Raw genomic sequence first — 20016 nt, 5'->3', positions numbered from 1 at the left:
CCCCTGCGGGCGATGCAAGGCCCTCCTGGCAGCTGGTCACTCTCTCAGGCTGTGTCTGCTGCTGTTGCCACAAGATTTAACAATTTTAGCAAAGCAGCTTATTCTCAACTGAATGATTACGTTAAAGAAATTTGGAAGAGCTTATTAGTTTAGCTTGTGTCCTGTAGTTTGTAGGATTGCCTACCAAAAAGCAACATTCTGCGAATGCTGCACTTTTCATAAATTTCCTTGTCTATCACCCATTTTACCACTATAAGACCCTGTGTCCCCATACTCCCAAAGGTTCTGTATACCTGATATCACCACGCTATCCAGTATTCATTTGTACTCATGCACACATTAAATGTTGACTATCTTGTATTGATCTGATTATGTTATTTTGAGTATTATCCCACAGGTGTTAATGCCGACAAGGTTTGTGGAGAATAATCCCTTTTTAATCCCCCGCAGTTTTGAAAAGCTGTCAGAGGGGAATGAATGGTGAGACAGCGCTAACTCCTGAGCCTGTTGCAGCTGAGAGATCATGGACATCTGCCCTCCAAGGTCAGCATCCTTTTTGTTCACTCTGTGTTTGGCCCATTATTGCTGGGTTTGGTAAAATTTTGAAGTTTACATTTGGAGAGACAAGGGTTTTAATCTTACTGAATCTCGGGTTGCTTACAATGGGAGGATCTGGTTCAGCTCCTGCCTCTGGCCTCTGGCAACCCAGGCCCAGCATCTGGCCCCAGCTCCACATTCTGGCCGTGGCATCCTGGTTACAGATCTGCGTCCTGTGTCCAGGGCCTGTGCTTCAGAGTCAAAATTATTTCGGTTGTGTGTCTGCAGTCCTGCACCTCTTAGGATGTGGCTTTGTGTCCTGGGTTTGCATGCGAGGTCCATGTGCAGATGAAGATTTTGGTTCTGGTGTATGGAATCTGGTATTAAAGGTCTGGTGTCAATCCCCGGCATCTGGTGTTTGGCCTTCAGACTGCATGGTCTGGCTCGGGTGTGGGCACATGGCTTTGGGTTTTTTGGCTTTGGGCCTGGGGTCCAGGTTTTGGTTTGGGTTCGTTCCAGAGTCCAGGTTTCAGAGTCAAAGGTCTGTGTCCAGGCTCCTGAATTTGGCTCTGGTGTCTGGTGTCTGTCAAGAGATGATCATTGTGTCAAATTCAATGCCAATATGAGTCCCCAAGTGTATGGAGTTGAGGCAGGTTAGTAAAAAAGGTAGGAAAATTCCTTGTCAAGTGGAATGGGAAATGTGAGTTTGAGAGCTAAATGAGGACAATGATTCACAGCCAGGTAATAAATCTGAGGATCTTATCTTCCCTAACCAAGGGCATTTGAGAGAAAATCATTCACACATTCCAGAGCACGCAGGGGGAGACCCACCTCAGTCCCAGCCCTTCTCTGGTGACTCTTCTGAAGGAGAAGTTCACCAGAGAAGGACCCTGACCACTCTGTGTGCCCGCTTTGTTGCATCAGCACATCGAAGGGCACCCCTGGAAAGCTGAGTATTCTGTGGAGCTGACTCTTCTGAGACCTCCTCTAAAGTCCTCAACGTTAGAAAACAGGTAAAACCCTAAAGACAGCGCACCCAGCATGCACTGTTTGTTGAGCACACACGTGCCTTCCCTGCTCTTCTTTGCTGCATATCTTCACTGTGTTCCTCCTTATCTCCTCGTCCCCGTGAGACTTGCAGCCAGGGAGCAGTGGGCAGTGGCAGCTTGTCCCGGGTCACCCTTGATTCTGTCTCCAAGGACCTTCTTTGCATCTGACTTTTCTGTTTCCCCAGAAGCAGCTCTGTCTGGCTTGCTCTTGTTGCTCTGACTGTGCCTCTTCTCTCTGAAGCCCTTTCTTTGTTTCACTGCCCTTGGATTTAATATTCAAACTCTCAAAATGCCCTAGCTTTGTGTTGTGAAATTTTTACTGCAGGAAGTCAAGAACCTACACACATGAGACCTTCCCAGGGCAAACCTGCCTTGGGTCCAGTCCCTTTTCGGTGACAGAATAACCAAATTTTGTGTATTCATTTACCTGTACATGGACATTTGAATACTGTCTACCTTTCAGTTGTTGTTACCAGTGTTGTTATGAATAATCATGCATAAGTTTGTTATAACATCTGCCTTCAATTTCTCAGGTATGTGTTTCGAAGTGGAGTTCTTGAATACAGTAGGGTAATTTTTTTGAGGAAATGCCAAACTATTTTATACAAGGTCCGCAATATTTTACATTTATGGAAGAACTGGTCAATTGTTCTAATTTTTGTTTGTGATCATAAACATTTCTCAATTTTGCTTTCTCGTTATAGTCTTTGCAGTGACTGGGAAGGGTATCACGCAGTGATGTAGGCATTGAACATCCTCTCTGATTTTTTTTACCACTTGTATATATGTCTTCTCTCTAGAAGAGACTATTCAAGTTCTTTAAAAATATAGGTATCTCTCCATTGATGAGTTATAAAGTTCTTTGTTGTGGTAACAAGAGTCTTTCAAAAGTATAATGTGCAACCATTTTCTTCATTTCCATGGGTGGTCTTCTTACTCTGGGAATAGCTTCTCCTGTTACCCAGAATTTTGTAATCAGGAGGATACCACATTTACTCATTTACTTTAATCACTTTTGCTCTGGAAGAGTATGCCTTGATATGCCAGCAGCAGCCTCATGTATCTCGTGTCTAATGTGCATCATCATTGCATCATTCAATTTGCTTGATGTAATATAACTTTTTTTTTACAGAAACATGCTTTATGTTTTTAGACATTAGATGTTTGTGTTTCAAGGGTTTACAAGTTTAAATAGGAGGACAGACTGTTCTCTGTGGCATGATGTCCAGAGCCAGGCATCTGGAGTCAGGGACAGGCTTTGGACACCCAGTCCAGTGTCTGGTGTGTGGCATGGTTCGGGCTTAGGGTTAGGGGTTGAGGTTGCAGTTGATGCCGTGACTTGTCTTTTTTTCTTCTTTTAAAGATTTTATTTATTTTTAGACAGAGGGGAAGAGAAGGAGAAAGAGGGAGATAAACATTAGTGTGTGGCTGCCTCTCATGCACCCTGCACTGGGGAACCTGGCCTGCAACCCAGGCATGTGCCCTGACTGGGAATCAAACCAGTGACCCTTTGCTGCATAGTCTGGTGCTCAGGCCACTGAGCTACACCAGCCAGGGCCCATGACTTGTTTTTAACCTCATTCAAAACCCTTTTTTTTTGGACTTTATTGTGATAGCTGTCGTATCAGCAGCATGCATTAAAAACACTGACCAGAACTGTTGAATATTTGTGTGGCCATTTTTGCACTGAAGATGGATGAGCATAGCAACAGTATTGGCATATTAGGCTTTGTCATTTCAAGAAAGGTGAAAACACAACTGAAATGCCAAAAAAAGGCTGTGGTGTGTGACTGACAGAACGTGTCAGAAGTGGATCGTGACGTTTCATGCTGGAGACTTCTCATGTGCATTTGCCCCCTGGATTATATAGACCAGTTGCAGTGGAGAATCATCCAATCCAGATGTTAACTAAGTACAGACAATGTTACCGCACTCGGGAGCAGGTGACATACTCAAAGTGTCCTAATCAAGTGTTGAAAATCATTTGCAGCAGCTCTGTTACATTAATTGCTTTGATGTTTGGGTTCCACAGAAGTTAAGCAGGGAGGAGCGGGGAACTCTTCTTGACCACATTTCCAAATGAATTCTCTACTGAAATGTAAGGAAAACCTTCTAATTCCAAGACAAACTGGGGAGGAAGGATGAACCGTTGATATTTGAGACTAATGTGGAACAGAAGAGGCTGTGGGCACATGGAAGGAACCACCACCATCCACTCCACAGGGTGGTCTGCACCCAAAGGAGGCCATGCTGTGTATGTGGTGGGGTCCTTAGGGAGTCCTGTAGTAGGAGCTCCTCACCAGAAACCAGGTGGTTACTTCTGACAAGTACTGCTCCCCATCAGACCAAAGGAAAGCACCACCACAGGGAAAGAATCTGGAGTTTGTTAGCAGAAGACAGTGATCTTCAGAGAGGATAAGGCGAGAGCACACATTTCTCTGTGGTGACCGGGAGAAAACAGTTGCAGCCTGGCTGTTCCGATTCATCCACAGCACTCACCCACCCACCCCTTTGGATTGCCTTTCCAAAATTCTCTTAATGGAGAAAAATTTGCATTCTGTGGAATCGTACCTGGGAGATATCTCTGCTCCAAAATGTAAAATGTTATGGGGAGATGGAATGGCGAAGTAGCCTGAAAGAAGGCAGAGGGCAGTGGAACAAAGGGGTGAATATGCTGTCTAGTCACATTGTTAGGGAAAATGGAAAATGTGCCTGCCAGTGCATCTCACAGTGAAAACCGAAGGAACCTTGTGGCCAAGTCCATAGCACAGTATGTGTTCTGAGTGTGCATCATTTCTGCCATCTTGTGGTCATTTTGGGGAATTACACCTTAGTGCCGGTCAGCAGGAAAAGTGGATCATTTCAGTGGAATATCAGAGTTTTGATGGCAGTGGTATTTCCAGGTGCATTTGAAAACATCTAAATGTAAGCACTGTCCTGGTACGTTGTGACTCATTTCCAGATTATGGGCAAAGGGAGGAATAAGTGTGTCTTATGTGACATTTGTTGGAACTGGCTTTGTAGCATAATAAAGTGAGGTTTTTAAAAGTTCTAAGTATCCTTGAAAATTGTTTGTAATTGGCTTTGTCTGTTGCAGCTTCCTTAAGCAATGAGAAAAGTAAAATTTATTCAAAACTTTCCACCCAGAGGTTAAAAAAAAAACTCTATCATTTCATGTGCGTGCCCCTCCGGACGGACATGTCTGCAAGTGTGTTTCCTCCACTGTGCCTGGACTTCTTTTACTATTTCAGGTTCCTCGTATGGGAGCAAAACTTGTACATTTCCACTTCTGTTTCCAACGTGTGCATTTAAGGGTGAATATTTCTTTCTGAAGTTTTTGTATGTAGTGTTTTTAGAATCATTCAGCTCAAATTATTTTGTAGCTCAAATTATTTTGTAAGTCAAATAGTGGTTCATTTTGGGGGTTATTTATGAGTCTATTTCATAATTACCAAACAACAGAACTTTCCAGTCACCCACTTTCAGTGAATTCCAGCTTAAGTGCTATGAGAACAAAACACACACTCTACATGATCTCAGTGCTATGATGCTGGGTGAAGCCTGTTTTATCCCTGGTTGGCTAAATAGTTAGTTTGGTCCCCACCATTCCTTCCTTCATCCCCATCTCCCCACCCCCGTCACGTGGCTCTGGTTCACATACTTGTCTCTAACTTCATTCAAAACCATTTTGTTTTGCTGTATCATGACAAATGTTGTATCAGCATGAGTTAAGAAAAACTCATGAAAATTGTTGAGTGTTTGTGTGGCCATTTTCATATTGAAGGTAGATGAACATAGTAATATTTTCAGTACATTAGGCTTTGGTATTTCAAGAAGGGTGAAAATGGCAGTAAACAGAAGAAAAGATTTGTGGCGTGTACGAGAAGGTGTTGTAACAGATTGAACATGTCGGGAGTGGTTTGCAGCATTTTGTGTGGGAGGTTTCTCACGTGAAGATGCCCCAGGGGCGAACAGACCAGGTGCAGTGCAGAGCCATCAAGTCCAGATGTTCACTGAGGACAGACCATGTGAGGCCACACGGGAGACAGGACACATACTCAAAGTACCCAAATCAATTGTCAGAAATAATTTGCACCAGGATAGTTATAATTATTTTGGTGTTTGTGTTCCACACTAGTGAAGTGTGACAAAAAAGCAACCACCATTCTTGACAGCATTTCCATGTGGGATTTTCTTCAGAAACATAAGGAAATTCTGTTTCTGTTTCCAAGACAAATTGTGAGGGTGGATGAACAGTTGACACTTTACAATAACGTGAAGCTAGAGAGATGTGTGGGGGGTGGGGGGGTGCAAAAGAATGGAACCACCACCTGCCACTCAAAAGGATGGTTTTCATCCAAAGTGTTGTGTAAATGGTAGCTTAGGGTTAAGGTTAGGGTCAGGGTCAAGGTTAGGTTTAGGGTTAGGGACCCTGTCTGTAGGCCCACACTCACCCTGCTCTTGGTGTCAAACTAACTGTCAGGCTGAAGTGAAATGTCCAGGGTAAGGCCAGACCATGGAAAATTAGGTGAGTGGTGGGTGGATGTGGAGTGGGTTGGGGGTGTTTGAAGTGAGCGGGGGCAGGGAGCAGCTGCAGCCAGCCTGTGAGGAGCTGAAAAGAGTGCTCAGACTCTTTGTGGGGTTCGAGTGTGAGGTCTGTATGTAAGTGAGCCATTCCTGTGGGACCATTTGTCGTGAGCACATTGCGTAGACCGTGTACTGGCTTTGGGAGTGCCTGACTTCTGGTCCCTGTTCTCTGAGCATTGCCAGGGCCAGCCTCACAGGCTCTCAGGAGGCAAAGCTGAGTCTGAAGTTGAAGTACTTCGGGGGTAAGTGTTGTAAGCTACAAAAATGAGAAACATTACCAGTGGCAAAGCAAAGACCCTGGGAGGGTTCTTCCATGTCCAAAAGAACATAGCTTGTAAACGGCAGACCCAGGCTCACATCACTTTTAGAGACAAAAGGTTAGGAGTTTCCTCTGTCAGAACTGCTGCAATGCACACGAAGAAGTGCAAATAACAAAAGGAGCCATTTTGGGCTAAACAGTTAGAATTTTTCCCTGCGGACTGTCAAGAGACCCGGCTGGATGAGTAAAGAAAAGGCTTCTGGTGTCCCCACAGCAGTCTAGATTATTATAACTCAATTGTTACAAATATTCTATATAGAATTATTTATAATTCTATAAAACTATTCCATGTTTTCTGTGGTACTTTTTCCTAAAATGAAAATGGCCTTGTTTGTTGCAGGTTACTGAAACTATACAGAAAAATGAAGTTAATTAAAATCCTACCCCAAGGAACATTAACTGCTACCACTCTAAGTGTATCCCTCCCAGATATGAGTACGTGCACATTTCCTTTCTGCTACTTTCTCTGGATTGGACTCACTACGCGGGGTTCTTTGTGTGGGTTCAGAGCCGTTGGAGCTCCAGCTTCTGTCCTTTCCTGCTGTGTGAACTGAAGACCGCACGTTTCCCTGTAGTTTCTGGTATGTAGTGCTTTTCAGTTCAAATTCTTTTCCGACTGCAATAGTGATTTATTTGGGGGTTAATTAGAAGTGTGTTTCATAACTCCTAAATATAAGGACTTTCCAGCTACCTTTTGTTACTGAATTCTAGATTGCCTGCAATGAGAGCAAGAAACGTTACTTTCTATAATTTCAATCCTTTGAAGTTTGTTGAAACTTGCTTCATAGTACCGGTGTGCTTCTCTGCTGCCATCTGGTGTTCAACTTGGGAATAACGCAGTGCAGGTCCGCAGGAAAAGTTGTGCATTACAGTGGATCATCTAGGAATGTGGAATCCAATGTTATTTAGATGTGCGTTTCATCACTTTTAAAAAATAAAGACTTTTTAGTAACCTTTTGTTACTGATTTCTAGATTAAGTGCAATTAGTTGTAACAATATACTTTACATAGTTTGAAATTTTTGAAGTTTGTTGGAACTTGCTTTACAGTACAATATGATCACTGAAAAAATGTCCCCTGTGTGCCTCTCTTCTGCCACCTGGTGTTCACGTTGGGAAAACACCTTGGTGCAGATCAGAAGGAAATGTTGGGTAGAGTGGATCACCCCTAAATGTTGAATCCAATTTTGCTGCTCATGTTTTTATTTTTGTTAAGATTTTATTTACTTATTGGTAGAGAGAGAAGAGGGGAGGGAAAAAGAGAGGGAGAGAAACATCGATGTGTCTATGTGTATAAGAGATACATCAATCGGTTGCCTCTCACATACCCCAAGAATCTGGCCTGCAACCCAGCCATGTGTCCTGACTGGGAATCCACCCGTCACTGTTTGGTTTGCAAGCTGGTGCTCAGTTGTCTGATCCACACCAGCCAGGGTTCATGTGAAGTTTTTTATCTCTCTACAGGGTTTTTTTTGGGGGGGGGGGTTGGAAACCAGTTTGCAGATTTGATCCCTGGTCAAGGCACATGCAAGAAGACTCAAGCAATGGCTCTGACTGGTGTGGCTCAGTGGGCTGGGTGTTTGCCTGCCAAGCAAAAGGTCTCCAGTTCCATTCTCAGTCAGAGCACATGCCTGGGTTTGAGGCAGGAGAGAGTCAGGAGGAAACTCCGGAGGTACTCCAGAGCTGAGATCAAGGACATTGATACAGGACAGAGACCCTGTTCTAAAACCGGTTGTTCCCGCTTTCTTAAAAAGTGCTGAATCATGGTGAATCATGAATGCACCTGCGCAGAAGATGCTACGTGATCCCTGCTTCATTATAATAGCATTGTAATAAATCAGCATTGTGGGACCCCCTCCCTAGTGGTCAGTCAAGGAAGATCATGGGAGACCACACGCACAGTAGCTTTAAAGTAATGCATGGGCAATAAAACCCAGCCAAAACTAGCCAGGAAATATCGCCCTATAAGGACAGAATCCCTCCATCCCCTGAGATCAATATCTGCTCCAAGTCAGCTCCCATGTTCTGTGGAGTGTACTATCACCTAATAAATCTGCTCTCTCTATGTCTGCTATAAACTCTCTGTGTTCAGTTGAATCCTTTGTCTGTGATCACCAAGAACCTGGTTACCTGTGCCCACCTGTGACAGGTTGTGGGCCAGGTCCCCAGGTGGGAGCATGTGAGAGGCAAATGATGGATGTCCCAAACAAAAAATAAATCAATAAATTTAAAAAATTAAAGAAAACAAAACACAGTTTCTATGTGGATCTGCATGTATTAATGGACCTTCTATTCTTTTCCATCAATCTGTCTATTCACAGGGCATTACTCCACACTTTTACTTACTGTAGTTTAATAATACAATACACCTTTTAATCCTTCCTTATTTTAACAGATAAACTTAAATTGGTCTTGTTTTACTTTACAAATTTTTGCTGAGCCCTGGCCAATGTGGTTCAGTTGGTTGGAGCCTTGTCCTGCTATGTAGGATAGATAGCACACTGAGGCAAGGAGAAGGAGGAGGGAGTCATGTCTCACCCACTTACTCAGCCGTCCTGAGCCTGATCTGACCTTAGTGCCAGGTGTTTGGAACATCACAAGAAACACCATGGTAGCACAGTAGGAGAGAGCCCTTGATATTCTAGGTATTGTTTCCACTGTCTGGGAAAAAAGCCTTTGAAACTGTGTGTTAATTCCAAGGTCTGGTTGGTGGGTGGGAGGGGGTCCACAGAGCCCAAAGGAAAAGCCCACAAAACAACTTTGGTTACTTGCCTACCTCTGGTCACCACCTGTTTTTTGAGGGAGTCCCTGATGTTTGCAGAAAGAGCCTGTAAATAACTTTGGGTGACTGCCCCAACTTTAACTGGCTCCTGTCACTCATCTGTTTTACAAGATGAACAAATGGGGTCTAAGGATTCAGGCTAACAGACCCACACACCTAAGTTTGGGTAGTCATGTCCCCCGTGGAAGCTGGCATCACCTTTACCCACCAATCAATATGTAAATTCTTCCCCCCCATCCTGCCAACTACATACATCCTCAGGACCAAGGACCTGAGGCTCTTGCCACCCTTGCCCTTGCCTGTTGCTGCCCTTACCTTGCCCTGCCCGGAATCTACGCCTTTCACACCTCCTTGGCAAGGCCCATTGTCTTCCATGAGAACATGTCACTAATAAACCCTGCTTGCTCACTAGTACACTGGCTGATCTGTATTTCTTTATTGTGTCAACAAGGAGAACAGAGTTTCTCCCATAAACTGAAAGGCTATAGTTCAAGCCTTAGTCAGGGCACATGCCTAGGTTACGTGTTCGGTCCCTAGTGGGGACACATACCAGAGGCAACCCTTCGATGTTTCTCACCCTCTCTCTCCCTACCTTCCCTTCTCTCTGAAATCAATAAACATATCCTCAGGGGAGGATTAAAAATTTTTTTAATCTAGATCATATTACCTTTATAGATAATTGTGGGAAATGGAGATCATTGTATATTTTTCTATCCAAGAACATGCTGTTAATTTCCTGTCGTCCAAGTGTCTTTTTGAAAAAAAGATTTTATTTACTTTTAGAGAGAGGGGGTGGGAGGGGGAAAGAGAGAGAGAGAGAGTGAGAAACACCTATTAGTTGCGTCTTGCATGCGTCCCCAACTGGGGATCGAACCCTCAACCTGGGCACAGGCCAGGACTGGTAATCGGGCTGGTGACCTTTAGGTATGTGGCACAGCACCCAGGCCACTGAGCTACCCCAGTCGGTGTTGTTCAGGTATCTTTTATTGGGTAGCGTGTTATAAATTGGTTCATACTGATCTTGCACATTCTTGTTAAGTTTATTACCAGGCATTTTACCTGTTTTGTTTCTACTGGGTCTTTTTAAAAATTGTGTCTTTAACTTACTCTTTTGTAAATAAAGGATATTTAATTATGCATGTAATTTCTCCTACATATTACTTAATCCTATTATTTGTAATAATGTAAAAGTTTATTCTAATGAGTCTCAAGGTAAGCAAACTATCATGTAATAATAATCACATTATTTTAGTTATATATAACTTAAAAATAACTAAGGCTTGGGAGAAACATGAAGAAATAAGACAATGTGAAGTGTTAGAAAAATTCTTTTTGTTAGTTGTAAGTTCATTAATGATTAAAGTAGTAACAGCATTCTTAGCATTTTAAATGAGTTAGGGCCTAGATGCATGATGTTCTAGTACTCAGAAATCAGAAGTATCTTGTAAGTGAAGTTGTGCCCCTTGTAGGTAATCTAAGGAACTTATAATATGGCAGATGTGCACATTTCCAAAAAGGAAATTTTAGATGGTGAATTCTAGAAACTAAAAGATTCAGATTATTCTAGTTATGTAGTAGAACAGCTATTAATGAGTGTTGTACGGGCAATGAAATGAAGCAGTGACCCTCAGATGTGCGCCGTGGCGTATCACAGTGTGGTTCCGTCTCCTAAGGTGTCAGACCTTTTTTGCTCCCTGAGAGCAAAGTGACATGCGGTTTCCATTGTGGCAGACTCTTCTTTGAGTTCCACGCAGAGCAGGGCTTCTCATTCTCAGCACTGCTAAGCAGGACAGACAGCAAACCAAGGTTGCGGGGGAGGGGGACGTGTTCCACCCAGTAATTCAGCAGTCCTAAGCGGGGTCAGGTAAGATTTTCAGAGGTTCCAAGGTCACAAGAAAGACCAGGATGAGCACACCAGCAGCTGGAGGGGAGCCTTTGAAATTCTTTGTACCATTTTCTCCATCTGGGAAGGGAAGCCTTTGAGATTCTATGTTAATCCCAAGGTTGGGAGAAGGAGGAGGAGGAAAACCCTGGAGGCTCACTGCAAGCATGAAAGCCCTGAAACCCCAGCCCACGTGGCACTCAGACCAGCTGGGGGCAAGCTTGCAGGTTCCTGTCAAGTGCATGTCACAAATAAACCTGCTACCTCACTTTCACTGTGCTTGTTGTCCCTTGCCTGAATCCATTTTCCGAGCAGGACAAGAACCGAGGAGGGGAAGTCCCCTGACTTGGGTCTTCCCAGTAACAGTACTGTGGACCTTTTGGGCCAAGGAATTCTTTCTCCTGCTTTTTGTTTTGTTTTGTTTTGTTTTGTTTTCTGCATTGCAGGTGCTTGTTAGCATGCATTACCCCTATTCACTGATGGCCAGTAATACCCTCCCTCACTTCTGCCCTCGTGACAATCTGAAATGTGTCCCTGCTTTACCTAAGGTCCCCTGGGGGCAAAATCACTTGTGCTTGAGAACCACTGACCTTCACTGTTTGTGGAACCTGAGTGATCTGGCTTTGGCACACAGTATTATTATTATCACCCAATTTATGTTACTTCTAACCCCAATTGTGATTTGTTTCGGGGGGTTATTTAGAAGTATACTTTATAATATCTAAATAAAAGAATTTTCTAGTTACCTCTGTTCCTGATTTCTAGATTATTAGCAATGAGAGCAAGTAACATACTTTATATAATTTCATTCAATGGAAATTTGGTGGAACTTGCTTTGTAGCACAATATGGTTAATTTTTTTCAATTTGTGTGTTCATTTTTTGCTCTTTCCAGTCTGAAGCTGTAACCAGGGCATTTAGAGTTATACAAGTGACAATTACACAGAGAAAAAATACCAAGACACCAAGTGAGATGCTTGGCGGAGGCAAACCACAGTCAGGGGTGTTGGCAGGGGCAGGACTGGGAGCCAGGGCTCAGGGGCTGGGTGGCTCCTCACAGGCTCCTGGCTGACAGTCAGCTTCATCCCATCCCAAGACCCAGAGTCCAGTCAGACAAGGAGCACCGATCCTGCCAGCAGGGGCCGAACACCTCACAGCCCTGACCCCAGGTGCACCACTGTCAGGAGGAAGAGGCAGTAGCAGTCAGTGGCTGTGCCAAGCCTGCACACCCTCAGGCCATCACTGTGGCTGCAGGGCTGGGAGCGGAGCCAGAATTCGGGCCTGGAGTGTCTCCTGCAGCCACCCTCCTGCCCTCCCTATCACAGCCCCTCTGACTGTGTTTCCAAGGGGAGCAGATTTCTCCGTCCTGAGCCAGGCCTGTGCAGTCTTCAGGAGAGTCCAGCTGGAATGCCTGACCACCCCAGGTGAGACCCTGACATCCGTCTGTCACCTTGGGGGCAGTGCTGGGTTTACTGCTCGGGACCAGACATGCCTTCATATTTCTGTCACTGGGAATAAGGGCACAAACCCCTGCCATTCCCTGTCTGTGTCCTGGCATCTCTGTCTTGGGATCAAAGGACACAAACTGTGGCTTCATCCAGAGTGGGGAGGGCTTCCCAACTGTAACAAGCCCAGCAGTAGTGGCCTCCCAGTTCAAAGAAACTGGCTCCTGCCCCCCTCCCTCCCTGTCTCTGGGATGGGATGAGTGTGATGCTGGAAGTGCAGGGGCCCCTTGCTATCAGGAGGACAAAACTCAGGCCCAGGAAGACAGAGCAGAAAGACAGCTGAAGCTGTGTGCCTGGTGCTGCTGCTGGGCTGCCTGGCAGCCGGGTCTCTGGGCCTGGAGTGAGTGCCAGAGCCTTAGTGCAGTTGTGCTCTTGATCCATCTTGCTGACATTTCCGGGCATGTGGCTGAAGGTGTTTCTGCCTCATAGACTTGAGACCATGCACATAAAACATGCAGCACATGCTGCTCTGTGACCCGGAACTGATAGTTCTTTTTGGTCAGCCAAGACCCCGAGCAGAGATCTGAGAACCTGGCTGGTCTGGCTGCTGTCTGGACAAGCACTGACCACAGGAGGCTCACGTGTCACGGTGGCTGGACCATCACAGGAAGGATGCCTGTGCCCATCCCTGATGCCACTGTGAGGGGAATTTGTGGTTAGAGTCAGAGCCCCTCGCCTGACCCCAAGACAACCACATCCAGATTTTGTCATGGACTCTGCCTGCTGCCCTTGTCTCCCCATTTGAGTTACTGTCCAGGCCACAGACAGCCACCCTTGCCCTGGGACAGAGGGTTGGTCAATGTGTCCCCGTGAGGCCCAGAGCGTTCTAACAAGCCACCTGGCTGAGGACCACAGGCCTGGGTGACACTGTAGCTCAACACAGTTCATGAGAACACAGTTCATGGGACTTAAGTGAGCACAGTTTACAGAACATGAGCTGGCCCCTGCTGGACATGGTCAGGCTGGAGAGGGGAGGGTGGCTGTTGCCACCAGTGAATGTGAGTCCAGCTGTCAATGCAGAACTTGACACCTTGGAGGTCATCACCTTGAACCATCGGGCTGTACATGGATACGCTCTGCAGACAGACACATGGTGCTCTGCCCTGGGGATCAGAGGCCAGTTGGGCTCGTCCACCTAGTGCCCCCCAGAGAGCAGATGAGGAGCCCCTGAGGCAGCCACCCAGAAGGACCATCCTCTCTGTTAAACGACCAGCTTCTGGGCCGGGTCCTGTGAGGCGTTCAAGGCAAGGCTGACAGGCAGCTCAGCTTCTGCCCCGACCCCCCACTCCAAGGAGGCAAAGTTTGGTGATCTCAGACCATCCTGTCCCAGAACTGACCTGAGGAGACTTTACCTGGATTGGGATCTGATCCATATACCCCCAGTCCCAGCAGCAGATAATGGGTTCTGGGACCCCTTCAGTTATGTGTTCCACTCTTACAGTGGTGGGTGATGCTGGGCGTGTTTTCTATTTTCAGCAGAGATTGTGGTCTGATTTTGCGAGAGGCCATTTCATCCTGCTACGTACAGGGCAGTCTTGTGAGTGCATTTCTGATGTTCTCTGGTGATTCCTTAGGGGTAACTCTGCTCAGGGCTCAAAGTCAGCCTGAGAGCACCAGCAGGACCCAGTCTGCAGCAGGTGCCCCTTCTGACTGGTTGGTGCATGTTCTAATTAAGAGTCTGTTCTGGTTGGCTGGTGTCTACTTGATTGGTTGGTGTCTACTCTGATTGGCTGGTGTCTGTGCCCACCAGCTAGGACAAATATACATGGACCACACCACTCAGTGGCCCCTCCTGCCCCCCTACCCCGTCGGTCGGGCCCTGAAGTGAGCACAGCAATGATGCCCGTGTGCTGGTTGATGGTGAGCGTGTGGTGCTGAGGCACTGTGATGTGAGCCGTGGCTGCGTTGTAGGTGTTCTCATCATCAGCTGCGTCCTTTGCTGTGACTTGCATCCTGATGGTGCCTGCAGAGAAACTCGGAGGGGAGTTGATATCCCAACAGCAAACAACCAGCATGGCAACAAAATTAGCACAGAAGTCTGACGTGCAACATTCTCCCGCTTTAGTCCACTCACCGTGCAGACGATAGCACTGCCTGTGAGCTGATACAGCAGCACAGTCCACCACACTCCTGTAGCGAATTCCTGTAGTTCAGTGTTATTTGTTCACTCATTTGGAAGGATTCAGGGCTTCTTCTGACACGGCTGTTGCTGTGGGAACACTGTCCCCCATTCACCTGAAACTATCAGGGACCTGAGGGAAGGGCATGTGGCCGTCCCAGGTCTCATTCCTCTACCTGTCCCCCTGCTCCCAGGTTCTTGTACCTCTTTCTCTGACAATGTCAGGGGAGTCCCGTCTGGACATCAGCCTCACAAGCCAGAGGGGAGAGCTGGGTGGGGGAGTGAGTCCTGGTCTCTTAAACCAAGACTTCGGAGTTTGGTCCATGAATGAGCCTGAGGTGGGTATGCCCCTCATGTGATCATCAGGAGACGGTCGGTGCTGGCTGGTGAGCAGGGGTGTGCTGTGGGGACAAAGCCACTATGATGACAGAAAAGGAAGGAAAAGGGGGAGAAAACAGCAGTGGCTGCCACTGGAAGGAAAGGGGGACAGGAAATCAGTCCATCAGAATGTCCTTTCATGCAGAATTTTCAGTTTTGTTTATTTTTCAGCTGCTGCTGTCTACTCTGAGCTCAGGGGCTGGCCTGTCATGTAACCTTCTCGCCCAGTGAGGCCCAGAGCTTGTCCATGAGCACACAGCTCAGATCTGTCTGTGCTCAGGCCTGCCCACCTCCACCCTCTTAACCTTCATGTATAGCCCCTGGAATGTGAAAAGGGCCTACAAATGCGTCATGAATAACTTCATAAGTGGCCATCTGAAGTATCTGGAAAGTAAGGCAGTGACCCCTGGTTCTAGAACCTCCTAAAGCCATACAGGAGACACTCGCAACATCAAGGATCACTTCTCCCTGTCCAGGGTTGTCGTCCCCTGCAGCCACCGACTTCCCTTCTTACAACAAACACCAAAGCAGGTTTGTCAGCCTTGGCCGGATACTCAGTTGGTTGGAGCATTGTCCTGTAACTGAAAGGTTGAGGGTTCCATTCTAGTCAAGGCACATACCTGGGTTGAGGGTTCAATCCCTGGTCAGCATGTGTATGGGAGGCAACCAATCATTGCACCGATGTTTCTCTCTCTCCCCTCCCATCTCTCTAAAAGCAATGACAAAAAAAAATGTCCTTGGGTGAGGATAAAGAAAAAGAAAAGAAGTGGGTCAGTGCCCAGGCCAACGATGTTGTAGGAAACCTGGACTTTCTCATCGTTGTTCAATTTGATCTGAAGATGACACAGAACAGAACCTGAAAAGAACAATCCCCATCAGGTCTGAATTCCCTCAGCGGGGCTCTTTGGATGAGACCAGAACTTGCCCTTTGCCAATCCTGTGAGGTTGGAGTTGTTCAAGAAACCAGACCGATGCAATGAGCTAGAGTTTATTAGCAGGAGAAAATGGAGCCAACCCAGGGAGGCTGGGACTTGCTTGGTTGTTCATAGGGCAGGGTACAAAAACCAGCAAAGGGTAACTGGTTGGGGTGTCAGAGTCTGATTGGCTAGAGCTGGTGGCTGGGTGCCATTTCTGCTGACCATTGTTCTTGATACATCTTGTCAGCCTCAGGTTAAAGCTGCACCCTGTTATGCCTGATAGGCCGACCCCAGACCCCAGTCTTAGCTGAGCATCTGTTCATCCTGGGTAGGGTCGTCAGGCAGTTTCCCAGGCACTCAGTTTCCCGCAGTGCAGCTTCCCACCTAGTGATTTTCCATTCCTCCTAGGCCTGCCTAGGTCTGTCAATTCCTGACCTACATTTTTGGGAATGGACCTCAGTCATTCTCTGGGAAGTAGATGGGAGGGACAGCCCAGTCTCTCCTTTGCCTCTTGAGAGCAAGGGGGGCTTTAGGGGACAGCAGTAGTCCATCTGGTGCCCAGAAAGAGCTTCCTAAAAGGACAACACGAGAGAGACCACAGCACAAGCCTAACTGTCCAGTAAACCCAGAGGCTGTCAGCACCACACTGACCTGTGGGAAGGGCTTGGTTTTGCTGCATCCTGACCTATCATCACCAACCACAGTGTCTGAGGCATCTTGGGGGCCCTCATCAGAAGGCAGCACCTGGGCAAAAAGCTGCAAAGCCAAAGAGAAGTAGGCCAGGGCACAGAGGACAATGTCCATGGTCCCACCCGAGAGCCACCACTCAACGTCATGTTTCTCCTCTGCTCCCCAGAAAGCAGCACCCTCACCCCCACCATGGTCTCAAGGATTTTGAAACACCTTCCTCAGCGCAAGAAGACTGAGAGGAGGAGGCTGACATCCTGCGAGGCCTGAAGGTGGACTGTGCTTTCCCCTTAAATGCAGGACACTGGAGAGCTCTCCTGGGCCCCGAGCCCACTGCACACACTGCACACTCACATCCGTGGCGGAACTAGGCTGACGTGTGCCGTACAGACTCTCCCTGGAAACACCATTCTTGTCCAGCCAGGGGGGTTGGTGAAACCTCAGCCCAGCCCGGGGTGTGGGACCCAGTGTAACTGTGGAAACTGGAGGAAGGCATTCAAGGCATGTGGAAGGGAAAGAGGCTACTGAAGAAGTCAGACAGGGCTCTGTGCTGTTTGTAAAGGAAAGGTGTGCGGGTGTGCCCATGTGTGCTATGAACCGAAACCTCTAACTCGCTGTGTTAATTGGTGTGCCTTCTGGGTTATGGAATAATGGGTGCTTTTATTTTCTGTATTTCCCAAACTTACTTTTTTAAAACAATAACTCCATATCGTCAGAAAAAAAAAAATGTTCCCATCAAGCATGAGAGTCTGCAAAAGAAAATCTTAAAGTGTAAATTTCAAAATGTTACAGTTTTCTCCAGGTGATGAGATTAACAATCTCTTACTGTAAAAAAAAAAATTTTGTTTTTTATAAAAGCTCTCTTCAGTAGCTTTTAAGAGGTCTGATATTTGAGGACAGCACCTGTGGGTAACATACCTCCCCAAGGGCGGCTCTCAGAAGCTGACTCAGGGACTTTCCAGGGCAGTTAGGACCGGGGCCAGACCAGGGGTCAGACCAGCGACAGACAGGGCAGGGTCTGGATGTCAAGACAAATCTGCCAGATTTGAGAAAGGCTTACCTGACCCCAGCTTGGAGGGCAGGGAGCTGTTCCGTGTTTGTAGCTGACCATTCTGGTGAGTAACCCCCTCAACAACCCAGTTATGGTCCCCAAGCCAGCCCACAGCTCCCTTACCTGGGTGGCAGACAGAACATAAACCAGGTGGGGCTGGCCATAGCAGTCACAGAGTCAAATGTGTGATGGAGGCAAGTGGCCATGCCGTCCCGTCGCCTCAGCCACTGATGTCCTTTTTGCCCAAGGACTATTGACCTGCCCCATCCAAGTCACTCACAGTGTCATGTGGAGGAGTTGGGAAGCCAGCAGGTGCAGCCAGCATGGCCTTGGAGACATACCAGGTGTCATGGGGACAGGACGGTAACCTCAGCTGCCTATCAAGGACAAGAGACTCAGAATCCAGCAGATGTTAGGCTGCACTCACTCCTTGGAGCCTCCACTTCAAAACAAGGATGGTGGCTGCCAGCCACTGGCAGGTGGGAGGGGTGTGTAAACACCCAGCTCCCTACACAAGGTGGTCTGAGACCGTATGAACTATGCAAGCAAGGCTGAAACAAAAGGGCTTGTTTATGACTTAGCTTTGAGGGCCACACACCATTTTCACAACACACATCAGCCTCTTTGTGTGAAGGAGGGACTGTACAAGGTCAGGGGTGAGGGTGCGTGTACTTGGGGGACAACTTGGAGGCTGGCAACTACACTAGGAATGTGGTTTGCTGCTGAAGGGGAAGGAGAGGGAGTAGAACTCTCTCTACTCATCTTGAATTGCTAAGCCTTCTGGGAGAGCTCCAGGGTCTCTCCTGGTGGGGTGTCATGGTGAGCATGACGTGGCAGTCTGTGGGTTCCCCTTCCCACTGTATTTCAGTGCCAGCCCCTCTGCCAGCATCTCATAGGTCTCTGACCCTCTCTCATGGCCCATGCTGAAAGCCACAGAATATTGAGTTTATGGTGTTCTCTGGGCTGTGGGGGTGGGGGGAGAAACAGGGAAGGGAATCAGTACCCAAGAAATATACCTTCCTTTAAAAAAGCATAAAAGAACGTAATAGTGGATATTTATTATTGAAACCCACATAATTTATATAGACACTCTTCACAAGCCTGGCACTGGGGCAGAAAGGTCATCATTTCAGGTCATGGGGGTGGGTGTCCCTGTTTGGTGAACCCACCCCAGCAGGAACAGGATAGGTCATGCTTAGGTCTCCCTCATGCAGGAGAGGGTACGACAGGGTCCTCACTAGTTGTTCACCATCTCTCTGTATTGAACTCAGCTCTGGTTCTAAGAAAAGTGTGACCTCTGGGAGCTGTTAGCACCAGATGTAGGTGTTTGCCCTGTTCTCACCCTGAGTCTTGCTGGACTCCTCCGAATTGGGTCCATGGGAATTTTGTGCTCTTGGGCCATTGTGGACATTATCTGGGAATGGGTGGCCAGGAATGACCAACATCATGCACGTCCATTACCCCATTAGGCTTTAATTTACAAACAAAAGTTTAAAGATAAGGAGTACTAGTTTCAAGATGGTGAAACTAGTGAGGTGTATGAAGCCCTGTGGGACCCAGGTACAAGGAAAGTGCATTACGGAATGCACTTCACATGAAGCTCCTATGTTGCAGGCTTCATGAATGCCATATGCAGACTGGGTGCACCTGTCACAGGAGAAACTCAGTTCTTGCCAATGCAGTGAAGGATTACAGATCAGCAATTGTATTAGTGTGCAAGGAGGGTTTATTAGTGATACGTTCTCATGGAAGAGGACAGGTCTTGCTGAAGTGGGGGTGAAAGACAACAGCTTGGGTGTCAAGAGCACCAGGTCCTTTGTCTTCAGGACTTACATAGTTGATGGGATGGGAGCGAAGAAGTTACATATGGATTGACAAGTAAAAGTGGTGCCAGCTTTCACGGGGGATGAGACTACCCACACGTGGGTATGGGTGGGGGTCATTAGCCTGAATCCTTATCTGGCTTCACACACCATTTGGTCATCTTGTAAAATAGATCCATGACAGGGAACAGTTAAAGTTGAGGCAGTCACCCAGTTATCTATAGGCTTTCTGTAAACATTAGGGACCCTCTCATAAAACAGATAGTAGGCAGATGCAAACAATTGCCCAATTGTTTTATGGGTTCTTTCCTTGCTGTGGACCCCCCTCCCACCTTCTAGGCCTTGGAATGAATCGTTTGAAAGCCCTTCTTTGCCAGATACT

At 46.9% G+C, this 20016-nt stretch overlaps 1 protein-coding gene and 1 long non-coding RNA gene across 2 annotated transcripts in view; both read right to left on the bottom strand.

Annotated features, from left to right (window-relative positions):
• Positions 1–947: 947 nt before the first annotated feature.
• Positions 948–20016, bottom strand: part of LOC114498754 (histone-lysine N-methyltransferase PRDM9-like) — a 29965-nt gene continuing 10896 nt past the window's right edge. The window contains exon 7 of the mRNA XM_036027616.1: positions 948–1120. Coding sequence (XP_035883509.1) covers positions 963–1120 — 158 coding nt within the window. The 3' untranslated portion in view covers positions 948–962. The remainder of the gene's footprint in view (positions 1121–20016) is intronic.
• Positions 1715–19300, bottom strand: LOC118501023. The gene is made up of 3 exons (XR_004903592.1): positions 19126–19300; positions 13121–13123; positions 1715–1725 (listed from the first exon to the last, which is right to left on the bottom strand). It is a non-coding gene; the product is annotated as an uncharacterized LOC118501023 (long non-coding RNA).

This window comes from Phyllostomus discolor, chromosome 6, assembly GCF_004126475.2.
Source record: "Phyllostomus discolor isolate MPI-MPIP mPhyDis1 chromosome 6, mPhyDis1.pri.v3, whole genome shotgun sequence".
In the NCBI taxonomy this organism is placed as follows: domain Eukaryota; kingdom Metazoa; phylum Chordata; class Mammalia; order Chiroptera; family Phyllostomidae; genus Phyllostomus; species Phyllostomus discolor.
This window is presented reverse-complemented; position numbering and strand designations above follow the sequence as displayed.